Here is a 23,899-nt window from a genome sequence, read left to right as displayed (position 1 = left end):
CAGTGGTAGGACAAGAGGTGATGGTTTTAAACTGAGATAGGGAGCTTTAGGTCGGATAGGAGCAAGATTTTCACACAGAGGGTGGTGACGCACTGGAACAGGTTGCACAACAAGGCTGTGGATGCCCCATCCCTGCAGGCATTCAAGGCCAGGCTGGAGGTTGGCAACCATAGCAGGAGGTTGAAACTGAATGAGCACTGTGGTCCTTTTCAACCCAGGCCACTCAGTGATTCCCACGTGCTTCCTGTGGATGTTTGATGAACAATGTTTCAGAAAATTAATGCAAGGTTTTGGTAGATTCATGCTTCTAAGCATGACCGCTGTGTACAAGGAATTGCACCATAACTTATGTCTAACATACTGGTATATGCTAGGGAATGTTTTGTTAATTGAAATCAAATGTCCACACAACAAAGCTATAAATAGTCAGTAGGAAAAATAATCACCAGCAGTTTGTGAATTACACGTTAAGGTATCTATAATTCCTCTGTGCTGGATAGTACTAAGTTTGTTAGGTATAAGACACAGGTGACCACATGCACGTAGTTCCTATTCAGACCTGAGTGATCTCATAGTGCCAAATAAATGAAGTAAAAACAACAACAAAACTTAACTAATGATTGACTTCATTGCTATGATGCTGGACCACTTGCTGCCTTGAAAGACCTCCCAAGAAGCTTCCTCAGGCTCAGTAAACTCAGTTTGCAACTATCAGCATTCATTGCTTGGAAAACACCAATTGCAAAATTCTCCCCCTCTCCATCAACCTACTTTCATAACTACTAGTTTAAGGGAAAACCATTTCAAATGGCAGGTGAGCTATCTCTCACCTCCTAGAGCTCCTAATACATTTGGCATCCACTATAGAGCCACACACAAAATACTCCTCAAATCATTAAGTTAAACTAAGCAATGTTCTATCCTCGCATTGAAATTTGCTCCCCAAATTGAGCAGAGGTTACTATTTGCACATTGTAAACAGCAAGGTCAGTAGTAATGCAACTTCAAAGAAAGATTCCAAGGCAATTCCAGAAGTACCCCGAGGCAACACCAAAACATTTGTTTCGGCTCCATAAGTTAGATGTATATTTACTGACGGTGGTGTAGGGGAAGCTACCTTCATGCATATGCATTTCTTCCCTTGCAAAGATATAAAAACACTGAAGATACAATCAGAAATTCTCTCAGCTTTGTTCACCTTGCAATGCCCATTTCATTTTGAGAATTTATGCACTTAGTGCCATTAAGAAACCCACATTAAGTTTATACTTCTCAAAATCCTGAAGTAATTTATTACAGCTTTCTCTCAACAGATGCAGTCCCGGAAAGCAAAGCCAGATCCTAAAGACCCAACTGGCTTCAAGCAGAGGCATCTAAACTAAGTCTGGTAGAACTGGGGTAAAAAAAAACATGAATCACACTTAAGTAGCAGCACGCTTACATTGCCCACATAACTAACCTGGTAGTGATACACCTACCTAATTAAAGGTAGCCCAAATAAACTACCAAAAAGGCAGTGGGACCAATCTGAGATATACACAACAAGAAAATATTACAAAAATTCGTCCTTGCTTGTAGCTGAAGATCTAGGCTCACAGGAAAACTCCACAAAAGAGGAATCTCAAACAAGAAAACCTTTCCCCATGGCCATCAGCCCATCAATGAGGTCTATGAGAGGTGCAGCCAGGCTCCACCCCCTCCAGTCTCACAGCTGAATTGCCTTCACCTGTGCTCCCAGGGCTGAGTGGGTCCTTTCTCCAGGTGTTCAATCAGCAGTTCAAGCCATGACTCAACAGTTACCATACAGCGCTATTGAGGAACTGAGTGATAACTGCTATTCAAAACACATGGGTTTAGAATCAGCTGCTTTGACTAGAGTCTGAATTTAGCATTAAGATTGATTACACCAATCCTGATAGAAGCCATAATTTCTAAACAGTAAAAAAAAGCAACACTTGAGACATAGCATTTTGTTGGGAAACATTCCATTCCACACATTTGTTTTCTTTTCAGAAGATGAGAAGCCCAGCGAGTGTCTGCAGTACCTCCAGGGCTCCTGGCAGAAGTGCAGTCTGTGATAACCATCAGCCCAGACTCAACCATATTTACAAAAAGAAAAAAGAAAGATTGCAAAATTTCTATTTTCAAGATTACCACATCAGATTTCTTTCCTTATTTCCAGAGGTTTGTTTCAGGTCACCCAATGGTCAGCTACCTGCCTCTTGTCTCACAGTTTTGCGTAAGACCTGCTAGGTAAAAGAAAATGCAACATACCTACAAACTCAGTAACCCACAAACAAATGCTTCTGTTTGAAAGAGTGACAATTGCTACCAGGTTCCCTGAAGTCAATAACATGGTTTATAAGTCAATAGCCTTAGATTAGTTACCATATACTTTATTTTATATCCTTTATCCATAACATGTATCACATCTCATTTAAAGAAATACACACTTCCTTCATTTCTGTATCTGTGGCACTCGTTGGAGACTGGCAATTTAACCAGTATAAAGTAGTCATTGCCATTAGTGAAGACATGCTAGATAGTTTCAATTTCATAATGATTTTGATTAAACAATCCCAAATATAAAGAAAACATTTTTCTAAAACATTTTCCAACTGAAGAGTGATTTTCTATTTAAAAGCAGAGACCAGAGATGAAGATTACTTCTGCTTAAAATGACATTTTATTTTAGAGATGTATAGAAGATTTCTGTTATCTGATGGGAGGAACTTAGAGCAAAACCACTCTGAAAAATTCTGCATTAATCATGTCTTTGAAACACACAGGAAAAGTCACACTAAAAATAGCTATTATTAAGTTAAACTCCACAGCAGGCTTTTTTTTTTTCCAACAAAGATTCCAAGGCACCACTGCAGCATTCATAAGATCTAGCCCCACCCAAGCAAAAGCAATCTTTCTGGAGTAAAGGAAATCTTAGCTCTGCTAAGCTTATTACTTATCTGCTAAAACAATCCCTTAGATTTTCATCTGCTTCATATGTAGGTAGCTCAAGTCATTTCAATTTCCTCTGGCTTTAATAGAGCTAATTTTGAGTTACGCCAAATGAAGCCATTCCTGTAGATGCCCATACTCATGAAGGCCTACTGCGATATGTCATTTAGGGAGTGATAGTCTTGTCTGATCAATATTGAGTCAGCACAGCACCGCTGTAAGTCAGAACCTATCAGCTGCCATAGGGATGCTCAGGAACTGAAATCATTTGTGCAGTTCAGTTCTTGGTCATGTTTGGTTTATAAGCTTTCTTAGGCTTTCTATGATAGATGTGACTCCAAAAGTGTTTGGGTTGCTTTATCAAACAGCTCTGCTGACCTTTACATGGAAAACAGATCTACTGCTTTCTTAAGATACTTGAATAATACCTAAAACATTGAGATGAACTTAATGACTATTTGAAACTATACTAATAAAGCTATCAGAGAAGGTTTTCTGTTACATGAATAAGAGTCATCCAAGGCTGAGCAATAAATTCTGCCTATGATTACCCTGATGTAAATGAAGGAGTGAGGATGTTTGTATGTTATGACTAAAAGCGAGCCTTGATCTCATCAGATGTAACTGAAAATATAATTTAGCCTAAAGCTACAAAATGTCCAAGTTACAAAAAACAACTTCAGCCTCAGAAGCAGTCTGCACTGCACAGACAAATGCAATAACGTGTAGGTTTGGCAAAGTGTAGTACTAGAGAGGGAAATGTCCCAGAGCAGCCCACAACAACAAATTGTCACCGTTCAGGCTAATAAGAACAAGCACTTAGCAAAGTTGATGCAGAGTACTGGAGTGATCTTTACATGGTAGCAAATGACTGCAGCGACAAGAGGCTGTATGAAATTTGGAACAGCACACAGAACAAGGGGACCGCCGTCCTCCCACTGAGAGTGCCTTAGGCTGTACACAGAAGCATCAGGCTTTAATCTCCTCTGTATTGCTCAGAAATGAGAACATCAACAGTATTAGATAAAGAGGCATTTTCATATTTATGTATGTTCTGAATGGCATAGAAATATATGTCATCATTTGAAGCCTTAGAAATCAGAGGTACTGGGGGTTTTGTTCATGTGTCACCAAGCATTAAAGAAAAGGATCGCTCACTAATTTACTAAAAGTTATGCTAGGCAGTTATAAAACAATTCATGATCATCTGTTTCTGGTGACTGCTTTTTCTCCTTTTGATGTTGCAGCCCAGATAGTATCCGACAGCAGAATACCTACTGGGATCATCATTCTGCTGCCTATCCAGAGCTTGTTTGCTTGCTTTACTCTCGCAGTTATTTATAAGCTGTAAGGCAAGCCTTTGTTTCATTCATTTCTTGTCTGGTTGGTGCAAAATGCCCCTCTCCTATTAATGTATTATTATATCTAACCTCTCATGCCTGCTTCCAATTTACTAACTGGTACAACTGAAAATGATCTCAATCTGAAAAGATTAGAGTGGTGGATTTCTGCTAAGTTTGAGAAACTGAATCTCCCTCCAAAGTAGTGTCACTCCCAATGAATTCACCAGGATATATGCAAAAATGTTCCCAAGCTCATGCCAAGAGACATTTCCAGTTTCCCAACCCTTGTATTCACATCCCTTCTTGGACCTAAAGTTAAGCTGAGTGGGTGCCTTTAGCATAATAATGTAAGAAAGGCTATGATAGCTCAAAGAAAAAATCATATTTACCTCTATGGTGCTCTCTGTTGGTCAAAAATACACATTTAGAAAATAATATATGAGATGAGAAATGTATAGACTGACTTTTTCTTGTGTAAAACTTAAAAGCTTCTTAAAGTCAGAACTTCAGGGTCTGCCAGAGCTAGAGAATTCATTTAGACTACTTTGATGGCAACTAATTGACCTGTTTTATATGAATACAATAAGTTTAGTACTGGAGTTATTATCATATCTGGCATTATTCATCTGGTTCTATGTATACTAATTAACATAAACATTTCTTACCTTATCTGCGGACTGTGAACACCAACCACAGAGGTTGTATTTCACTGCTCAGTGCAAGTGAATGACATACATTTAGCAAGCTCACCTTGACAACCTGATTTTGAGGTAGTTCATAATACTACTCATAAAAGTGCCTAAGAACTGCAGTATGAGAGCTTTCATCATCACATATACTCCTAATGAGTGACTCTAGCACCTGAGAAAACAGCCTACTTGGTAGTTCTCTACAGCCATACTTTCTTTACATATTTTCTTCTCATACTTCAGTGAAGCATTATTTGCAAACTCACCATAACACAGTCAAAGGAAACAGAATTTTCAATGCAGTATTTGGATCACAAGAGAGCTTACAAAGCTGAGGGGCTGTACTAAGCCACTAACTGCTCTCTAAATGTGCTCCCTTTGCCATGCACAGCCTACATATGAGACTGTTGTAAGTACTTTTGCTGCCAGTGTAAGTGGAGTACAGCTCTTGTTTGTTTTGGACTCATTTTGACTTTTTAACAAGGAGAAAAAGTTGCAATTTCCTCCTTTTACCCTACTCAGTTGTGTCACCATCTTATGTATGTTTGTTCACCCAGTCTGATAGCACTACCATGGTTCCTTTCTCCTGACACTTCAGCAAAGAACCTTTTCAGAAGAAAACCAGGCTCAGATACGTCCTAAGAGTGAAAGCATTCGTGTTTTTCCCTTACACAGAGTTCCAGCTGATGTGCAGTACACAGGAGTTGGCAGAAGAGGTGATAGATGCCTGAAAGCGACCCACATTTGGCTGTTACAAACTGTGAGATGACAGTATCTATCACTTCAGACGTTTGTGATTCCTTCATTAATTGCTGTCTGCAGAATGAAAACTAAGTTGCAGTGCTCAGTATAGAGGACGCAAAGTAGATCACAGCACCGCATCTTTATAATGTCACTTCCTTTTTTCTGTATAGATGATCCTTGAGTAAATATATGTCTACAAAGTGTATATGAACAGTAACTTTAGCAAATTCTGGTAAGAGAATGAAGAAATTCACTTTTACCTTTTTTTACTTGCCAACTAACTTCACCCATGTGTTGGAAGTATTTAGACAAATGTAACATTCTTGAATTATTTGGGCTCCATATTCTTATAAATATTTATACTCAGTATGAATCCAAGACAGTGTCTCCATCTAAAAATAGTGCTCTGATTTGTGGTTTTGCAAACATGAGATGAGAAGTAAAAGCATTACAAACTATGTACAGTAAGAATATGTGATTATGCTCATTAAAAAACTTTAAGTGGAAAACTTTTCATTACCCTGGGATACAAGAGAAGCAGGGCGGACACCCCCTGGATACTCGTTGCAAGCAAATTTTGCCAAGATCGTGTAGTCCCTGTTTGCTTGGACTGTCAGGGACTTGCTTCAAGCCCTGAAGCTACAGCCTGGCTGCACAAAGCTGGGGCAGATGCACTGCCATTTCCTGACTAAATCCCTGTAAAATTATTCAGTGGGTTTCAGGAAAGCTGATGGGGGAATTCTGGTCTGAACTTGTAAGAGTTAGAGAAATGCTATGGAAAAGCTCTAAGCAGGACATTCTGAGACCCATTCTTTCAAGACTTCATTGTTTGCAAAGCAATTTGCTTGGCTGTAGATGGAGGGTTAGTGTCTGAGAATTCAGTGTTGCCCCTCCATTAATTCTATCTCTAAGAGCTTCTAGAAGCAGAAGTATAAACAACAACTTCACTATCTGATAATTGCTATCTGTCTGATATTCTACAACTGTCTTTATTAGAACAGACATTTTGTTTTCATTCTACTGGTGTCTGGTTTAATTTTAAAGCATGTCATTTCAACATACATCTCCTCTCTCTCATATTTAGACTTTCTCTTTCTCCTCCAAACACCTTCATGATCTCCCAGTGATCCCAGTATGATTCTGCTCTACAGAACAAGGGGCGCCATGAGTCTTTGTACTTTTCTAAAGCGTAGCAAGAAGAACTCCTGCAGCAGTGTTTACTCAGCTGTGAAACAGGCTTCCAAAGGAAGTAGCAGAATTGCTAACACCTGAGTCACTTTTATCACAGGGTGATTTGAAGTATTGCAGAATGCATGCTCTCTACTAGCAGGGGCAGAGCTGATATTGTACAGTCAAAAACACTTTGTGAAACCTGTAACCCCACACTCACTTGCCTGGAGAATGCAAAATAAGATACAAATCAATTTTAAAAGGTTGTGCATCAATTGTTCTTAGCAGGTAACAAATATTTTGTCAAGCTTTTGAGTCTTGTTCTTTTCCAACTTGCATTGCACGGAAATGCATTCAGTTTAATGTCTTCTTACTTGACAGGTGACTGTGCATAGCTAGCAGAAAATGGACACTCTGGAGAATGCATACTTACAGAATGTCTTAGAATAATGTAGTGACTGGAATTTAACAATAAATTTAATCCCCCAACACATTCCCTCTAAGTGCTTAGTTAAAAACGTATTCCTCATGGTAAACTACTCTCTCTCCCATTTCTCAAGGTGTTAGATACATTTTCAGTACCTACTCATTTCATAAGCACAGGTATGTATCTAGAGCAAACATGACATCTACAATGAAAGCGCTCATAGTCCTAGTACATGTGTTAACTATAGTGCTTCTGCTGTATCAAAAGTATAATTCTTTGGCCTGGAGCAGAAGCAGAGAGAAAAGATGGTAAATGAGGAACCAGATGGCTCCATACGGCCCTTTGGCAATTCGTTTCTCAAGGTCTCACTCATTTGCAGCACATGAGTCAGAGCAACGTGCACTGAATGTCAACCCAAAGAAGATGATCCAACTTGCTCTATTGGGTTGCATTACCATAAAACATTTTAATGGTCAAAATATTTCTTTTAAATGCGTTTTATGTTGGTTTAAGTGCAAAAACTTTAGATTATGCCTGATTTTTCCATTTTGAATCTTCAGAGTGAGAAACATCACCCACGCTTGCAGAAGCAATTCAAGCTCCAAATAGTTAACCACTTCCAATAGGAAAAACAAAACAAAAAGAAGAAAAAAAAAACAAAAAACAAAAAGAAAATAAAACAAAACAACCCTCTGGGCTTCCTCACTACAGCAGAAACTGAAAACAGAAGCACCAGAGTACCACAATAAAGGCTGATCTTACTGTATTTTTTAACTTACTAAAAGAGATGGGGGTGGGGGGAATCAAGAAACCCTATGAGAGATAATGAAAGACAAGCACTTGAAAACTGAATTGTGATGTGGCCACCAGAAATACCACTCTCAGAAGCAAAATTACTTGAAAGTGCATCCCCAGAGAACAGACTGGCAAGTCCTGGCTCAGCAGCACTGCTCTTTTTTTGAGCTAGATTATGCAAGAATCTTCTGTGAGAGCCTGTAAGGGGAAAAGCAGCAGTGGCTTTTGTCAAGCAGCAAGCTATCAAGAAAATCTAGGAATTACCATATTAGATTAGGCTATGCCCCCTATCAAATTCCTCTTAGCAGTCATCAGCACCAGATGCTCCAGAGGAAGCCGAGACAGCTCTGGTATATCATATTCCTGAGCAGACATTCCTCCTGATTCCTGTAGTCAGCATTTGGATAAAGCACTGAAGCATCAGGGAAGGACTGCCTCCCTCTGTGCTCAAAAGAGCTCAGAGGAAATGCATATAACTTGGCCCCTGACTGGTAGGTCTCTGGATCCTTTCAGAGTAATTCAGGGTTAGCTCTAGTCCAAAGAACATTTCATTTGTAAATGTTTTTAATAAAGTGATGGAAACCACCCACATTCTGCTGGGACAGTAGGGTTTTTGCTTCTGAGCTTCTGAAGCACCTCATTGCAGTGAGGTGCTTCTCTTGCAAAAAATGGGTGCACTCTAGGATCCTTTTAAATGTTGTATCAAGCAGTAAGGGGCATCTTGCAGGGCAAGCAAATACATTTTTGATAAAAAAGGAGCTATGTTTTTGCTACAGAAACACACAGCAGTAGCCCAAGCTCAAATGTTTATGCAGGATGAGTACACAGCCCACTCTTTTCCTATTACCTTTTGAGAGGCAGCAAGACAGCCTCAGGCAGGCCTCTGTCTCCTTGGGAATGTCACTGGGGAGCTGTACCACTTCAGACTTCTTCAAAATAAGAAAACATTTCAAAACCAACCACATACTTTAATTACTGGCAATTAGAAATTCCTGTTTTGTGTGTTTACAGCTCAAAAATGTTAATGTGTGCCAGTTGTGTCAAAAAGTTTGATTAAGCTTTTTTAACTGAGCTTGAAAAACTTAAAACACTTCAACCACTCTATGATCAGAGTATCTTGGGGGCCTTTCCAAAGTGACTTGTGGAAGTCAGAACCACTTTAATAGTCTCTTCGCTGCCCCCAGAGGACCACAGCTTGTCTTACAAAGACGCACACCCAACATATTTTGCAGAAGACATTTCTGTCTGACAGTTTTACAGAGACTGGGCAAAACTTATTTGCTCTTAAGGCCACTTCTGAATGGCAAGCTGGAGTTACCACTGAGGTTTAAATGAATACACCTCATATTTAACGAGAGATAAACTGCTAGCCAATAAGATGAAAGTAGTTTAGTTACTTCTTTTACTAATCCTAGAAAATCAAAGTTTGGAAGAAACAGCATCAAAAAGGAATTGATGCTGCACTAAGTTCATAAGCAAAATACAAAGAGAACACAAGGTGCTTTTGCTGGCCTAACAGAGATGCTATTTCCACAGATAAGTAAAGGTTGACAATGAATGCTTGCTAAAGAGTTCTCCATGTGTCACAAAATATGAGCAATAAAATTCAGTCAAAGAATTGAAAAGACGAATGACAAGCCTATGTGCATCATTAATGAATGATGAGAGTAGAAAGACAAAAGACAACCCTCCATGCATACAATAATGATGTCTGTGACTGGTGGTGCTTCTCTATGCTCACACGTTTAATAAGATGTGTTAGAATTAAAAATTTAAAAATGAAGTCCATGTGCTCCATAAAATATGAGGAAAGCAGCGCTACCCTAAGTTAAGATCTTTGCGTTACACACCTTATTAATGAGTGAGATGTGTTGATTTATGCAAATACTCATAAGTGAAGCATGGCAGTATCATATGCTGGTAACAAAATGAGCCACAAAGTCAATAACCTCACATCTCGTTACAGGAAGAATGCTTGCTGATACGCAGCAAAGAGTTGATAGTTCACAGGAATGTTATGTTTCCACTGGCGCCCTCAGACAGATAGATATACACAGAATAGCTTTCTACTTGTCAATGTTTTGGAGACCTCTGAGAAGTAAGCCCCAGAATGGAAACGCAAACAAACTGGTAGAGCAACAAACGGACCCCTCAGCCCCAAGCCTCAAAAAGCAAGCAGACATCTGCCATGGGAGACATGCAGGGGCTCCTGTTAAGTGCCACTCTGTGCTGCTGGCTGCAGGGGATCCAAAGACACAGTCAAGTTGCATCTGGATCAGATCACAGCTTGGTAAAAGGGATAAAGACCTGCCCACTTGCCTGCATTTTGTCTATCACAGGGAGGAAACAGAAGTATGTTTGAGTCATAAAGCCTATAAAATTGTGGTTTTAGGAGGATAATTGTACCTCTGTAAGATCCAGTTTGAGAGTGGTCACCAGTAGTCACTATTCCATGCCGCAGTACTGGAGCTGTTCACTCCACAGCTCACAAAGGGAGTGAAACAATCTCTGACACATCAAACAAACCACATGAACACAAAAATATTTTATCAACCAATAAACCACATATTTAGTTTACCCAAATTTTGTTCATTAGACCAAACCAAACTATACCTGATATAACCCTAAACACATCCGGATTATGCTATGTTGTTTCTGAAAAATCCAGAACCACTGTATGTGGTTTTTTTTCCATGTTATTATTATTATGGGTCTGTTCACAGAAGCTGGGTTTCACAATCTCTTGTTCATTTCCTCACACTGCTGGAGAGCTATCTCCTAACTTTGCTGTCTGTCATATTGCTACCCTCCCCGTGCCTTCATTCAACTACTGAAAGTCCAGGAAGTAATAGGCAGCAATCTCCAGGAAAAAATATAGTGCTTCCTGTACTGTATAAGGACACAAATAAGAGTGTCAGTATTGCTCTCTGGGACAGACGTCGCCAGCCTTGGCTGCTCCATCACTATAACCTCAGCTGAACTGGCTGACTAAACAGCGCTGACAATTGTTTTGTATTATAAGGCAGGAAAAAAAAAAAACCAAAAATCTTCCGGCTCCAGTTCTGTAATAGCTCTGTATATTTAAAGTCGTGCTGAACAGCAAACAGCAGCAAATGGCAGATATTTCATGTTCAAATGCTCCGAATGGCTCAGCTCCGCTCCAAGTTCATTTGATGCTATGTTTTCAGACATAGCAAGGTTATATTGCAAAGCGCTGCAGCAGTGTTGGCTTCCTGGAGTTGGGTCCTCCAAGTAACATTTGAGGAACAAGATAAGGATGTGGCTAAACCATGGAGCGGGAGGACCCTGATGCACCTTAACAACCATTTAGCAAGTGTCTTTGTCTTGAGTCACCAACAGCCCCGTGGTTAAGCCACAACAGCTTGGGTTTATTATAGCTGGTGCAAAGCATTCTTACCAAACTCTTTGAAACATTGAATTACTTTATGAAAAGAGCTGCTAGTAGAAGTCTCCTTTATTAGCATAACCAGAAGCAGGCATTGCATGACCATGATGCTCAGATATATCACTACATTGAGTTTCACACTGAATGCCAACCACGAGCTGTGCATCTATATACTATGCTAGGGCAAAAGGAACAGCAACTTTATGCAGCCAGATGACTGGATGAGGCTGAAGTCCTAGAAAGACACATCACAAAATAGGTCACAGAGTAAGAGCATTTTTCCTTGAGCAATAAAAACTGCAGTTTACTACATGATGAGAAGAGTATTTCTAGTAGTATATTCTACACGTGAAGAACTGTTAAAAATCCATTCTCAGACATAGAGAAGGGAGAGAGGAGAGCTGCCTGATCTGCATGACCGAAGGTCCTGTCCATGCTTCAGGGGAGAACTGCATGTCTGTTAGAGAAACGTGGCTGCATAACTCTCAGAATGGGAAGCAAGTAACAGAATTCACAGCTATTATTATACACCAGTAAGAAAGAAATCACTTTCCCAAATCACAGATTTGTTTTAGCAGTGTACCACCACTGAACAAGTTGACTTGTCCTGCCCCGTTCAATCAGAGTTAAGACTAGAATTAATGCAGTAAAAACTAAATCCACAGCTTGGTGTCATAGGAGAGGAAAAGACAAGCTCATTTTAAAACAAAAGAACAACCAGCAACAATTAAAACTGGAAAATAATGAGAATTGTACAGAATTCATACTTAAAAATTATCCAGCTGAATGGCAGTTTGTCACTTCTGTATAGCATAAATGATGAAGTAGTTGGGATGAGCAATGATACCACGGCAGGTTGAGCCAAGCCACAATTTGATTCTTAGTTCTGCTACCAATTCATGCAGATAAATCATTCAGTCTTTGTGCTTTGACTTTCCCATCTGAGAAAGGAGATATTGAGCTTAGTTCACACTGCTGTTGAAATGCTGACCATTTTTATTCACACAGCAGTGTGAACTCACCAGGTGAAAGATGCTTTGAAGGCATTAAGTATTTGTCTTGCTATTATTCCTGCTTCCCTCTTCACACTGTTTATGAGTTGTATTATTCTTCTGACTGAACTTCAGACCATTAGAAGTTGATGCTATAGGATTTACATTATTTGCAATGCTAAATGCTTTTTATTTTTTCCCCCCAAATACGTTCTAATCCACCATTTAAACATATGAATAACCTCTTTAGTTTTATGTCACTTTCCAGTAGAAGCAAGTGCTTAAGCACTCTGTCAAACTGAGGCCATAAGAATAAACTGCCATTGGCAGTTGATCCCTAATACTTGAAAACAATTATCTATCAAACTTTGAGTAAACTATTAATGATTTGGTTACCACTCCATAGGAACTGCCATGTTGAACTTTCTTGCACATATAGGTTAAAAATTAAAAAATAAAAAGATACGTCCAGTCAATCACAGTCTTGATTCTTCCCCTAGAACTGTGACATTCCCTCTTATGGATTGCTCTAACTTCAGAAGTAAGAGAAGCACTGACTGCACTAACAACATAAGGAAGTTTGAGGCAACAGACAGACTCTTCCCTCCGTTACCCTTACAGTGACTGGGTTTTCTTGCACAGTTATCTAAGATGTAGTGCATTTTGTGAAACCAGGAGAATCAAAAACACCAATAACTGGTTTTTTTTTGCCAGCTCCATTCCTGAGAGCTCTGTGATAGAACAATGATCTCGTACATCTCTTTAAAGAAAAGTGAGCTGACCTTGATATCTACTAATAAGGTAAACTGCTCAATAAAAGCCATGAGAGTGATGTACTTCAGCAGCCTTTTCAAACAGCTCCTGCAGCACATGCAGTGCCTGTAACCACCAGAACTGCCTTGGTACAGACACTAAGCATACTCCTGGAGATCTGATCTTGAAAGTAATCCAAAGATTTCCTAATATGATGCTACAAAATACTGCTCAGTATGACTACATTGAAAAATAGTGTTACTGTGCTCTTTGTATCTGTTGTGGTTTCCATGGAGATAAATAGGAGGCATTACTTTCAGAGCGACAATCACAAACTATCCTCCATATGCATGATGGGGAAATTCAGCAATCCCAAACAATCAACTGTTGCCACAGAAAGGAACACCCACCTCTCAGTAGATCAGTCAGCAGTTCTTAAAATACAGTGCACAGATGTAAAATCAAAGCCACAAGCATCCTCAAAGCCTTTACTCTAAGAAGGCAGAGTGACCAGCAAGACAAAAGTCCATTCAGAGGACTTTGGGAAGTCAATGCAATAACAGCACAAGATTCCTCGATAAAAATGTATTTGAGAAGAAATGTAGGTGGCTCAGGGGATACAGTAAGACCAACCTGAAACAAAACCATATTCCCTGGTACTACATGTTACTCTATGTGCAGTGTACTGTTACATATTTGGTTAAGTTCAGCTAACATAACATAGTTGAGAAAAAGATATAATTGATTACTACACCACTCTAAATTCTTCAAAAATACATTAATTTCCCCTTCCCTGCCTGAAAGCAGTGCATTAGTTTCCATTTGTGTGAAATAAGAATTTGCCTACTGCCTTGACAAGTCTTTGAGTACCTGATACATATACAGCATTTCACACTGTATAGTCTGTATAAATAATTAGTATGTAAACATCACACAAATTTCTATCCTTTTATCTTTCTTCTACTAATGCAGACATTTTAGAAGAGGGACGGGAGGAGGAATCAAATGACTATAGACCTTTAGGCTTTACCATTTTCCAGAGTCTATAACAACAGGGACTGATCTGTTTCAAAAAAAGCCCATTCTGTTCTCTGACTCTGCTGTAATGAAATGGAATTCGCATTCAGAATACACCTCTGGTGGTCAGAGGGAATCACTTTCTCTATCAAAGATTGTGCACTTTAAATCCTTTGCTAGTTCAACTGCTGTATATTTGATTTTAATTAAAGTTCTGTCATGAATTATAAAAGACCAGATCTTCAAAGTCATTAATTAAAGCCCCTTGGTGTCTGAATACTAACATTATAATGACAAGCGAGATGTACAGGGCCTATCAACAGGCAGCTGCTGAGCAGCAGCAGCAAAGCAAGCAGAATTATTCTGACATGTTTGGGACTGCACTAGCTGGTTGTTCCAACAAAGGTATCTCCCATGAAGACAAACAGCAGAGCAGTGGGAGTAGCCCAGCTTTGGCATGGCCTTGTCTGCAAGCACTATGCATCCTCCCAGCACTTAATAAATGGGTCACTCAGTGAGGTACTCTTCTTGAAGTCTGAGAAGCTGAATTTATGTAGCTTGCTACCGTGTGTCTTTGGAGTCGATCATACAAACACATCAGCTTAGCTCTTGGTCTTATTAATGTGTGCAGTAACATTATGGCTACCTTACCAGCTATGGGCTGGGCAACATCATGCTTCCTCACATCCTTCACAGCAAGGTGCCTCGCTAAGATCAACAGGGTCGCTGACAAAATATGATGCAAGCCAACATCAATATAGATGGCAGGATCCACCCCCAGTGCTACTTATGACCATGCTGAGTTTACCAAGCTTAAGCAAATACAGCAGCATCAGGACTTCCTTCTTCTGCCAAGCACCCAGTGATGTGAAGTTTTAAAGGCAAGTTCATTCTGCATGCTTTATCCATAAGATCCAGTACATTTTCAAATAGAGAGGTCCTTCTCTTTTCCTATATTTATTTTTGAGACACTTCACAAAATAAAATGCAAATGAACACATGCAATTAATGCAATGAATGCCCTGGTAAATTATTGTGTGATTGGATGCTTGAGAAAAGAGCTAATTGGTAAAAATGGAGAAATACAAGTATAGCATCAGGTACTAATAGTCAAGAAGGTTTTCTTTGAAATGCTACAATAATGCAAGCATGAGTACATTGGAAATAACTCAGCTTTTCTCTGCACTTCACAGATGCACTGCTTTCAGAGTATCCCAATAACTCAAAACTAAGCCAAAAAAATCCTTACACAAAACCAGCTTAACTCGCTTTCCAAAATGAGGTTTCCTCACACTCCTCTGCAACTGAAAGCTTGACACTAAAACTTTGTTCTTGCCTCACTGCTGAGGAGCAGCTGAACTCTGTTTTCTCTTTACACACCAGAGGGTGCAGGGACAGGCCAGACCCGCAGGAGCTGGCAAACAAGGCTCTCGAGAAAGCCAGAGACAACTTGGGTTGGCTTTCCTTGAGCAGCTTATCTTGACCAATCTGATTTTCTTTACATTCAACATCTCTACAAGCTACAAGGGAATTACTTGAGCATGTGCTAAAATGATATCAACACACTATTTTACAGTAAGTCAGTATCTAAACAAACACACCTGAAATTCAGGGGGAATAAGCAGGTAATGATCAGCTTCTAGCAGAAGTGTTTGAAGTTCTATAGGTTCTAACCAAATTCATGAAGGCTTTCAAAATTCTGAACTAACTAGCTAGCAGAACGTTCAACAACAGAGTAATCGTCATGCCTCAAATTCAAGTTGAGAAAAAACCCCAAAAACCAAAACTCACCAAATGTCAATTTATACAACCGAATACTTGAAACAAATATAGTTTAAGTGGGTCAGAATTGCATTAAGCCAGTACGTATGGATAGGAGAAATTTATCTAACAAGTTGGTGTTTTAAACCTGAACATCTGGCAGCATTAAGCAGGCACAAGGAAGTTTCTAGCAGGAACACATGCAAACATGGGCTGGGGTTTGATTGAAGTTGTTCAGCTTATTTCCGCTGAACTAATTCACCTAACAGAAGCTTTGCAATGTCAATTAACACCAGCTGAGGACAGAAGCAGGCATTTCTGGGTTGGACAGAAGAACAAATACCTTGTCAAGAGATAACAGACTTACTAAAAATTCATTTCTAATTTAGTAGTGAGTTAACAAACAAACTCCATGAGTCAAGGGAACTTCACATCTTTGGAACCTAACTTCCTAAAATGGAAGGCATGAGAGAAACAAAGGCAAGAATGTAGTTGCTGCCTTAAATGCTGAAACTCATAACTCCTACCAACTGCTGACCATTCATGTATTTTTCATTCCTCTCTTCTCTGCACACACACACATGCAGCAATTTCCAAAGTTTAAAGACTCCCTCATGCGGTGGTCAGATATGGTGAGTGGGACCACAGGAGTCTGAGCAAGCTGCTGAGAAGGCTGAGAACATATCCAAATAACAAATTATACTAATATTTTAGGCTTATGTTATGTTAGGATCAACTCTTTACGACATCTTAGAACAGTTCACTTGACTGCCATGCAAATGATTTCTCACTAAAGTTATTAACCCTTCTAAACTCAAATGGGCAGTGCCACGAGCAATCACTGGTTTTTGAAGATGAGTTTACTAAAACAGATAAACTGCTAATATTTGCCTTTCTCTGTCCCTACAGAGGCATACACCTCCATCAGTCCACAGCAGCAAACACCCACTTCTTTTCTTACAGGTGCAGAATGACAGACACTTGGAGCTTAGTGTTTTGCCAGCACAAAATGCCAGAAAGAATCTATTCTTCTAGTCTACTAATACAATTACTTTCATAGACAGTCCATCTTCAGCAGAAGTGCCATTAGGAAATAGCAGTGAGTAGCTAATCGAGTCATATGCCCTCAGGTTCAGTGGAGCTTCAGTCTGGAACCAGTATGGGAGCTTTCGATTCTTTACTGTAGCATCCTACAAGTCAAACATATGGCAAAAACCAATTTAAAACATAAAACCCTGCTGTGAATAATAAAAAACTACGAATAAATCCATCATCTTCCTACAGACTGTGTTCACCGACATTTTGCCTAATATATTTCTCTGAAACCACCAGGAAATCACCCGTTTTTGATATAATTTTGGAATTGACAGTATGAATGACAGCAGGAATTGCTATAGTGTATTTCTGGAGGGTTGACTACTGTGTCAGCAAATTGCCCAGGACGTTGTCTGAAGTCTAATCCAGAAACTGCTGAGTGTTCCTCAATCATTTAAAAATAATTTTCTGAAAACATAATAATCCTTTGATAAAAACAGCATGTTAATACATACTCGTGTGTCTCTTATCACAGCCAGATCTCCTAAGAAACATAGGTCACGGCTCAATAACGCAAGACCTCACAATTCTCTTTTTATTGTTATTACTGAAGTATGTCCCAAAAAGAGGCATCTACCATCTCAGAACGTTTCTGCCATACAGTTCTTATTAATTCATGAAGATAGCCAGTTGAAATGCAAATCTGACATCATACTTCTTGAAACAGATGGTTTTAAAGCCTAAGTATAGAGTAATTCTTACCTGAAACTGACATGATAACCAGAAAGCAACTTTCTATGATTCAGGAGAGATAATTTAACATACATATTACACAAATATCTTAAATTATATCGAGTTTATGTGGAACTTTTAAGTATTTTTTCCACAAATAGACAAAGGATGTAGCTGTGGCTACAACTGCATTCACTTTATGTGACTAATCCAAAGGTAGCAACTGTTTGTGGAGACAAAAGCTGAACCATGAGAGGAAAGCTGTTCACTGTAACTCAAGTGCCACTGGAATCATACATGGAAGGACTGGAGAGTTACTTGCTTGCAAAGAAATCCCTGCTCACACACAAATTACTGCAACCCCTTCTTTTTTCTCAGACACTGAGGGCTGCTCCCCATGGCTGTTCAGCCAGTGCCTAAGCATACAGCTGCTGTGCTTTTCAGACAAGCTCTATGGGCAGTAAAAACCCCTGTGAATGTTTTTTTTTCCTGAAGGTCTTGGCCCATGGTTTGCAACCCTTGTCTTTATATAAGGTTCTTCAGTTCACAGGCATAGGCTTTAGTTAGCAAAACAACTCAACATTAGTGTAAGACAATGAACTGTCAATACCAAATATTTCCAATTAAATATCAAAGTACTTTGAATAAATACCAAACACCAGCAAAGTATTTACTTTTCATTAACAACACTATTTGGTAACAGGAGTTATACCCAGAAACCCTTCGGTTAGAAACATGCAGTGGAAAGCTGTCACAGCCTCACTGCTGACGTACAGCTCAGAGGAACCCTGACGGCTGGACTCACCTTGAATAGAAACTGTTCTGTGACACATTTGGCTGGCCAGAACACAGTTTGCATTCATGCAGAATTGCCAGTCTCCTGTCTTAAAAAGCCATGAGCCAAGCCCCTAGATTAAGGCTATTCAGCTAAAATAATATTCAGCTTGTATTAACACCTCAAAGCTGGCAGTATTATGAAGGAATAAAAAGGCCAGCCATGATGAAGGCAGTATTTGCACCAGAATTTCAGACATACAGCTGCACCAATGGGCCAAACCCATAGTGCAAGCAGACCTGGAATTCTGTATAAAATCACCCTACCAACCGCTGGGCACAGTTCCTATTTGCTGCATCTTCCAGATTCTCTCTAACTTCATAGAAAAACAAAAGTGACCCACCACCCCTATTGGTGGCAAAGCTTTAAGCTGTCATAAAAGCTGCACCAAGCCCTCAGTGATCTTTTTCAGAGCTCTGGTTATTCTCTGCACAGAGCAGGGCTGGAGTGCTGGTGAGCCCCATACACAGGGACCAACTTGTGCAGCCCAGGCAGGAGATGGACAAGAAGCCTTTGCACCAGCCCATGCCAGGTCTGCCTCCAACTATGCCATCAAAATAGTTACCAAGAGGCACTGTGTAGGACTGTAACCACATCTGGCTAAAGCAATATGTGGCAAGAAAATAGGGTAAAGAATAACACAAATACTTAGGAAGGAAAATAATGTTTAGGGGTGGCTGTTTTGTTGTTATTTGTTTTCATTTAGAAAATACAAGAGACACTTCATCTTCAGTATTAAGTCAGGTCTTGCCCTTTGCTGCTCTCTGGCATAACTAAATGCTTCAGTGTATGCAAATAAGGAGAAAACGTGGCTTCTTTCTGCAGTAATAAGTATCTGCCCGTTGCTACCTTAAAATCACAGCAATCACATCTGGTAACTGCCCTTTTCTCATGTTTCCACTAGTTTTCAGACTTCCTCTTGTGGTAGCTTGAGACTGCGCATCTGGATGTTTTAAACATACAAAGGAATTGCTAGAGCAAGCAAAAGAGAAAACGGTGCAGAGAGTTAAGATGCGCAGATAAGCAACTAGTGCACTGTGCAGCTAAAGTAACTGACAGCCAGTTAGAAAGATCTTTTTTCAGAGAGGATTGCAAAAATATAGGCAGAATGAAGACTCACAGTGTATTTGGCTTCATTTTTAAAGTACTATTAATCCAAGTCTATCTTTTTAACAAAACTTTAGCTGCACCGTCACCAATCATTAAGTTCCCCGGAGACAGCACACCAAAAACAGACAAAGAGCTAGCAGTGGTAAGTGTTGGTTTCATCTTTGCTTCAGATTTGTTTCGTTTTTCTTTCATAAGCAGCTGTTTCTTTCTTCTTTCAGCTGAGGCTTGGAAATGACTGCAGCATTCTCTCTATAGTCTCTGGAAGTGCTCGCTAGCTAGCAAAGGTATCAGCTTTCAGAAGGAAAAACTAGAGCCAAGTAATGTTTTTCCTCTCTAAAAATTTAAAGGCAGCAAAAATCTTCTTTTTCCTTAAGTCTGAGCGAACAAAATAGTTTCATTAAATCATTGCAACTGTAATCAACAGATTCCAATGGTAAGAGTGGAAAATGTCTAATTTTTGACTTATATCAAATAGAACCGTGGGCTATTGAGATTCACTTACAGAAATCTGGGCTTAATGCATGTATCACACAGCTTTCAGGATCTTGTTTTCCAGACTGTTTACTGTGCATTGCATAAACACAGCTTTAAGGGGCAATTACAATTGAAAGCTGGCTCGAGTTTCAGAAGCCATCGTGACTAGTTCTGACTTCAAAAAAACCCCTCAAAGGTTTAAAGAAATATTCTTTTCAAATTAAGAAGAAAAAAAAAAATAACAACCAAAAACCAAAACAGTTTGGATTTCTGAATGTGACATCAGCAAATTATAGCTATACTTCTACAGCATTTTATTCTAACCTCATTTTAAGCCCCGTGAACCTTCATAAAAATGACTTTCAATGGGGAAATCCATTTAAGGGGAGATGGATCATACTAATTTTATCATGTAAATTATAGACATTTCTCTTCTTCAGCAGTAACTCCATTTTAAGGAAGATTGAGATAACTTATTCTTATTTTAGAATTTGGAGGGTTGGAAGTTGGTTGCTGTTCTTTAGGAGCTGGTGTGCATCTTGGGAAAGCTTGCCAGGCTAACAGCCTGGGGGAGGGTAGAGAGAGAAATTCCAGATGGGAGCTGTGGTGGAAAGTTGAGGAAAAACAGATAAACTGACCCCAAAAGGGCAGTCTCCAGCCTTTAACAAGACAAATTCACCAGAGCTTTTGTCTTGGCAGCACAGCAGCCAGGGGGTGGGGGCAGCATGTATGGGAAAGGAAAGGGGAGTCATACTTGTCTAATGGTAATTTAACCATCCTTAAACAATCTATTTTTTTTAGACACAGTTAGGATTTTACTAAATAGCAGCAATCCGCATCTCCCCTCATCTCTGCTTCTTTGGAACAACCTATTTATTATGTGTACTCAGAGGAAAATTACAAGCTGGTTTAAACACTGCAGTTCTTCTTTGTCTTTCTGGTAATATTCTTGGGCAATGTTAACTGGCTACTTTTCTCTCACACTCTCCGTCTGCACAGCCCCAACACTCAGAATCAGAACACAAATTGCTATGTTGCAGCTGGACCCTGTTTCATTAATGGGCTGGATCAAAATTCCAGATCACCACAGCTCCCTGCTGACTCTGGGGAAACTGAATTTTGCAGTCTAGGCCAAGATGTGGTTTACACAGACACTGCATTTTCTTCAAGATTCTCTCCTCATAGAACAGCTGGTTATGTTCATTTTCATCTTCAGTAAAATCTCCATTTTAGGAAGAACTGACAGGAGGGTTAACTTCTTACTTAGAAACATACCAAATACAATTCTCTATTGTGCCTCATTTTCTGTTTTTTTCATTGTCTATCATATTTATAAACCTAAATTGGCAAGAGCAGCATCCTCTTTCATCAGTAAAGTTCAGTTCTGATGTACAGTCTGTGTTATACCATGGTGTACCACTGGCAGATACAAACAGAAGTGTAAGACAATAAATCAAACTACATGAAAATTATAATTAGGATAACAACAGATTCTCCAAACTGGCTTGTTTATGTTCTTAGTGCCTTTCACATTAAGTCCTAGGCCCCATTTCCTCTGAGTACACAGAAACTTGTTGACAGCAAAGGTGAAACCATTGTGTGTCCATTACTTGCCAGTGTTGCATTCTCTTCAGGAGAATTACCACATCAGAATATGATGTTATAAAAACTAAGCAAAGTCTGTGCTTAGTCAGTAGGTCAGTGGAGAACCTCCTGAAGAAAATGGTGTAACATCCTGATTAAATCTTTTCTGATTCAACTATGAACTATTTCCTATGCAGGGTAAAATGAGGCAATCCGGGACTTAATGTTGATGAAATCCATGTCCAGACAAACTGCAGTCATCAAATGTCATTTCCTATGTTTTGCTGATGTAGAGGTCTTTTCCCTCTTCTTTTGGGTGAAATTCAGTTAACTAATTAGATACACAAAGTAGGGTTTCCCTCAGGAATATTTAATGGCACAAGGACTTAAATGCACACTCAATTTGTCAAGTTTTTTAGAATCTTTGGAAAAAACCAATTCTTTCTGATATTTCTGATATGCTTTACCCTTACCTTATTTATTTGGGTTTCTTACCTTGGATTTGTAGCTAATATTACGGATACAATACCTGAAGGACTTTCGTCCCCATGCTAAAGACAGTTTTGCCATAAAAATCAGTAATCTACAGCATTTCCATCTACCAGAATCCGTGGGAGTGGCATCTCTCAGCTCTGTGCCATGCTACACCAGTCCAGATGACCTACACATCAGTTTGGGGACACTTGCTGTTTGATGCGGCTGTATCTACTCTTTATAGAGAATGTAAATTTAACAATCCAGAACTGTACCTAGTCTAAACAGTGCAACTGAACCTACCTTTGTAATAGTCCAAGCTAAGGCAGCAGCTTGAAAAAATAATCAAATTCAGTTTAGATCCAAATACTGAATCCAAATGTTCAAAATAGCCAGCTGTCTTTGTTTTGGATCTGTTAATTCCCAGATAGGAATAGAGCTGATTAAGACTTTACACAGCTGAAGATACAACTGAAAGTTTTATCCTCTCTTATGAGAGGTCACACTTTACCTTTGACGACAATGTTGTCATGACAGGTTTCACCACATGTTACAGACTGCCAGACTACCAGACATTCTCAGAGGGTCGGTGTCTGCCCAAAGACATTCAGTTATTCTGGCACTCAACACTGAATTTACGAGGGCAAAAAAACAACCCTAAATCCTAAACTGCTCGTGCAAACTTAGTGTGTTCTGCACAGAAGATGGAGACCATGATCAGATACTTAGGACCACAGCTATGAATCTACAGTTTAGAATAGCATAAATATACAACTTATTAACACAAATTTGAAAGACAAGTTGCTTAACTGTAACAATTGCCAAGGAACAGGCAAACCCACTGGTCCCCTTGGACAGAGGGAGCATATCACAGCAGGCTGATTTAATACACTTAAGTGGAACCACAATGGTGTGTCTGCAAATTTCATCCAGTGGGTCAAAGGTATGAACTGACGATGTGTCACATGCTCTTTGCTTCATTTATTCCTTTTATTTCTTTTATTTATTTTTTATTTTTTATTTTTTTATTTTTTCCCAATTGGGCCTTTAAGTATGTACACACTGTTCAGATACAGTGTTCAGCCAACTCAGATATACCAAAGACTCTTCCTCAGGTCTTTGCAGTGGTTGACTCAAAAAACAAACACACGTGACGCTCAAATAGCTGTTTGTGGTATGAATTAATGATTTTTGTGTGTGTGTGGTTGCTTTGATACTCTAACTTGACAAGTTTCTCAATAATCCACAGAGGCTTCCCGGAAAAAAAGTATATGCAATCTAAGACTGTAAGCAGATTTACACATCATAAAGAAAGCAAAATGATAAACTCATTTTCACTTTGTAGTTCAACATTAAAGCTCTTTGCTCTACTTATTAATAAAGCAATTCCTCAACCAAAGGTGATAGCTAATAGTGGAAATGACTAATTAATTAGTAATGTTGTGTGATCAAGGATGGTTTGTGTCAATCGAGGAGATTTTGCTGCTCCCTGACCTACTAATAATAGTAATTTTGAAAAGAAAACTTGCAAATTTCAGATGGAAAGCTAACATGGAATTGCAGTATTTATTTGTAATGATTACTTATCTCTTTTATGAATTTT

At 39.2% G+C, this 23,899-nt stretch overlaps 1 protein-coding gene across 1 annotated transcript in view; it reads left to right on the top strand.

The window, feature by feature from the left end:
* The first annotated feature begins 19,608 nt into the window (after positions 1-19,608).
* MMP2 (matrix metallopeptidase 2) overlaps positions 19,609-23,899 on the top strand; it is a 31,729-nt gene continuing 27,438 nt past the window's right edge. Inside the window, exon 1 of the mRNA XM_015873862.2 lies at positions 19,609-19,906. Coding sequence (XP_015729348.2) covers positions 19,763-19,906 — 144 coding nt within the window. The 5' untranslated portion in view covers positions 19,609-19,762. The remainder of the gene's footprint in view (positions 19,907-23,899) is intronic.

Source organism: Coturnix japonica, chromosome 6, assembly GCF_054131305.1.
Source record: "Coturnix japonica strain WE chromosome 6, WE-NBRP24, whole genome shotgun sequence".
Classification (NCBI taxonomy): Eukaryota; Metazoa; Chordata; class Aves; order Galliformes; family Phasianidae; genus Coturnix; species Coturnix japonica.
The sequence above is the reverse complement of the archived record's forward strand: the minus strand, read 5'-3'. Positions and strand labels throughout refer to the sequence as shown.